Source organism: Rhinopithecus bieti, unplaced genomic scaffold (assembly GCF_001698545.2).
Source record: "Rhinopithecus bieti isolate Rb0 unplaced genomic scaffold, ASM169854v2 scaffold_26659, whole genome shotgun sequence".
NCBI lineage: Eukaryota > Metazoa > Chordata > Mammalia > Primates > Cercopithecidae > Rhinopithecus > Rhinopithecus bieti.
In genome coordinates this window covers 183370-186145 of record NW_016811855.1, presented here as the reverse complement: position 1 = coordinate 186145, position 2776 = coordinate 183370, and the positions used below count along the sequence as shown (strand labels likewise).

At 65.1% G+C, this 2776-nt stretch overlaps 1 protein-coding gene across 3 annotated transcripts; it reads left to right on the top strand.

Annotated features, from left to right (window-relative positions):
* Nucleotides 1–447: 447 nt before the first annotated feature.
* On the top strand, nucleotides 448–2255 carry AURKAIP1 (aurora kinase A interacting protein 1). 3 transcript variants are annotated; one of them, XM_017895235.1, is made up of 4 exons: nucleotides 448–749; nucleotides 1198–1282; nucleotides 1540–1985; nucleotides 2083–2255. In XM_017895235.1, exons 2-4 carry the CDS (start codon nucleotides 1231–1233, stop codon nucleotides 2182–2184), a joined length of 600 nt encoding a protein of 199 aa, XP_017750724.1. In that variant the 5' UTR covers nucleotides 448–749; nucleotides 1198–1230; the 3' UTR covers nucleotides 2185–2255. The 3 variants fall into 3 exon arrangements, with proteins under 3 accessions (XP_017750724.1, XP_017750723.1, XP_017750725.1); XM_017895234.1 differs by having other exon boundaries at nucleotides 448–834; XM_017895236.1 differs by lacking the exon at nucleotides 448–749 and adding an exon at nucleotides 768–850.
* The last annotated feature ends 521 nt before the right edge of the window (nucleotides 2256–2776 follow it).

The following is a 2776-nucleotide window of genomic DNA, read 5'->3' as shown; positions in this document are numbered from 1 at the left end:
GCTCTGTCACCCAGGCTGGAGTGCAGTGGCCAGATCTCAGCTCACTGCAAACTCCGCCTCCCGGGTTTACGCCATTCTCCTGCCTCAGCCTCCCGAGTAGCTGGGACTACAGGCGCCCGCCACCTCGCCCGGCTAGTTTTTTGTATTTTTTTAGTAGAGACAGGGTTTCACCGTGTTAGCCAGGATGGTCTCGATCTCCTGACCTCGTGATCCGCCCGCCTCGGCCTCCCAAAGTGCTGGGATTACAGGCTTGAGCCACCGCGCCCGGCCGAGTCTTATTTTTTTTTAAACCCCAGGAATGAGGAGTCGGGGAGGCCCCGATACCGCAGGCTCAGCGCTTGCTCCGGGTCCTTCCTCTCTAGCCAAAACAGGGGAAATAGCTCCAGACACTTCCGCCTTCAGATAACTTCACTTCCGCTGTCGGATACGTCACTTCCGTAGCCTTGAGCCCGCACTTCCGTAGCCTTGAGCCCGCACTTCCGTCGACCGGTTGGGAATCCGGCGCCCGGGTGGTCCGTAAACGATTCTGGACCCGCGGCCATGTCCAGGGCCCGCAACCCCCTTGGATTGTGGGAAATGTAGTTTTTTGCCTCCGTAAGGGACCAGGCGGAGCTGAGGAACCGCGCGAGGACTGGGACCGTGACTCCCCTAACCGGAAGCTGTCGCCTTTCGGGCCCGTCCGGGCCTGGGCCAATGCAGAATCGGGGGCCGAGAGGACGCCAGGGGGCGCTGCGCGTAGGAACCGCCGGGTGGGCGCTGCCGATCGGGGCCGACTCGGGGACGGACCGGAAGTGCCTGAGGGCGGCCGCGGAAGTCAATTTGAGCCGCGTCGGGGTCGGGCCTGGGAAGGGTCAGCGGGACACCTGAGGGCCCAGGACGCTGCGGCGGGCGGAGCCGGGGTCCCGCCGAGAGGGTCCCGGGGCCAGGCAGCGCGATCCGCGCGGGGGTGCAGCCGGGGAGGGGGCCGGCTTCCACGTTCTGGGACTTTGTTGTGCGTCCGAGCGCGACACCGCCCGCGTCGGGGGCTTGGGAGCCTCGGGGCGCGAGCTGTGTTGGAAGCAAAGTCCTCCTTGTGGGCTGGGGTTGCGGAGGGAGAAGGGAGGCGGGGGTCGCGGCGGGACCAGACGCCCCAGTCCCGGCCCGCCTGTGGCTGCTGAAGGCGCTGCCGCCTGACCTGAACGGGCGCCTGTGTTCCAGCTTCCCTGCGACCGGGGCCGCCGCCCACAGACCATGCTCCTGGGGCGCCTGACCTCCCAGCTGCTGAGGGCCGTTCCCTGGGCAGGTAGGGAGCCCCGCGAGGGCGGATGGGAGGATGCACGCCTGGTCAGGAGTGTGGGTCCCAGCAGCTCCGCCGGGGCAGGGCTCGTGGCCACACACACACTTTCCCCTCTAAGCTTCCGAGGCGCACAGAGGGAACCTCAGGGGTTCAGGCCGGGAATGAGGTGCGGGGGATCCTCACTGGGACGAACGTGCTGCTCCCCAGCCCGACGGGCCTGCGTGGTCTCGCGAGCGGTGACTGTGGCGTCTGGTTTTCTGCAGGCGGCCGCCCGCCCTGGCCCGTCTCTGGAGTGCTGGGCAGCCGGGCCTGCGGGCCCCGTTACAGCACACCGCCGGCCGGCCCAGGTAGGGCGGCCTCCCTTCCTCGCAAGGGGGCCCACCTGGAGCTGGAGGAGATGCTGGTCCCCAGGAAGATGTGCGTCAGCCCCCTGGAGAGCTGGCTCATGGCCCGCTGCTTCCTGCCCAGACTGGATAGCGGGACCGCAGGCCCCGTGGCTCCACCCCAATCCTACCAGTGTCCGCCCAGCCCGATAGGGGAAGGGGCCGAGCAGGGGGATGAAGGCGTTGGGGATGCGCCTCAAATTCAGTGCAAAAACGTGCTGAAGATCCGCCGGCGGAAGATGAACCACCACAAGTACCGGAAGCTGGTGAAGAGGACGCGGTTCCTGCGGAGAAAGATCCGGGAAGGACGCCTGAAACGCAAGCAGGTGAGCGGCTCCCTGCTTGTTCCTGGGAGGGCAAAGTGCTGAGAACACGTTTATTTGCCACGAATTAATTGATGGTCCCTTCCTCTGCCCCTTGCAGATCAAGTTCGAGAAAGACCTGAGGCGCATCTGGCTGAAGGCGGGGCTGAAGGAAGCCCCCGAAGGCTGGCAGACCCCCAACATCTACCTGCGGGGCAAATGAGTCTGGCGCCGCCCTTCCCGCCCGTTGTTGCTGCGATCTCTAGTAATAAATGCTCAGAGGACTCGAGCATTCCTGCTGGTTTGGAGCCCCTTTTGCCTAGTGTGAGGTCTCTCAGGATTGAGGCTGGTGCCAGTCCCAGGTGTTATAGAAGCCTCGTGCTCCAGGGTGGCAAATTGGCCGTCCGTCTCTCGAGCTGGCCCTTGGCCGCCGTCCAGAGGGTGCTGGGCCTGTGGGAGCCCCAGCCTCGCTGTGAGCGAATGTGTGCTGTGTGCAGCCCAGGCTAGGTGCTGTGGGATCACTGTGAAGAGAGCCCACAGCCCCTCCCTGAGTGCCACATTCCCTGGGGGAGGCCAACCCGGAGGGCAGAAGTACAAGGAAACAGAACTGGGGTTGAGGGAGCACCCAGAATGCACGGGGTGACTCAGGTGTATTTCATGAGTGGAGGGTCAGGGAGGGCCTCACTAGGAAGGCAGGAAAGGTCCTGGTACCACTGGTGGTGATGGATGGTGCCCACCGGCTCCATGGACGTGAGCCTCCAGTGGCCCTCCGAGCCTTCCAGCTACAGGGCCAGGGTGTTGGCCTTCCCAGGCAG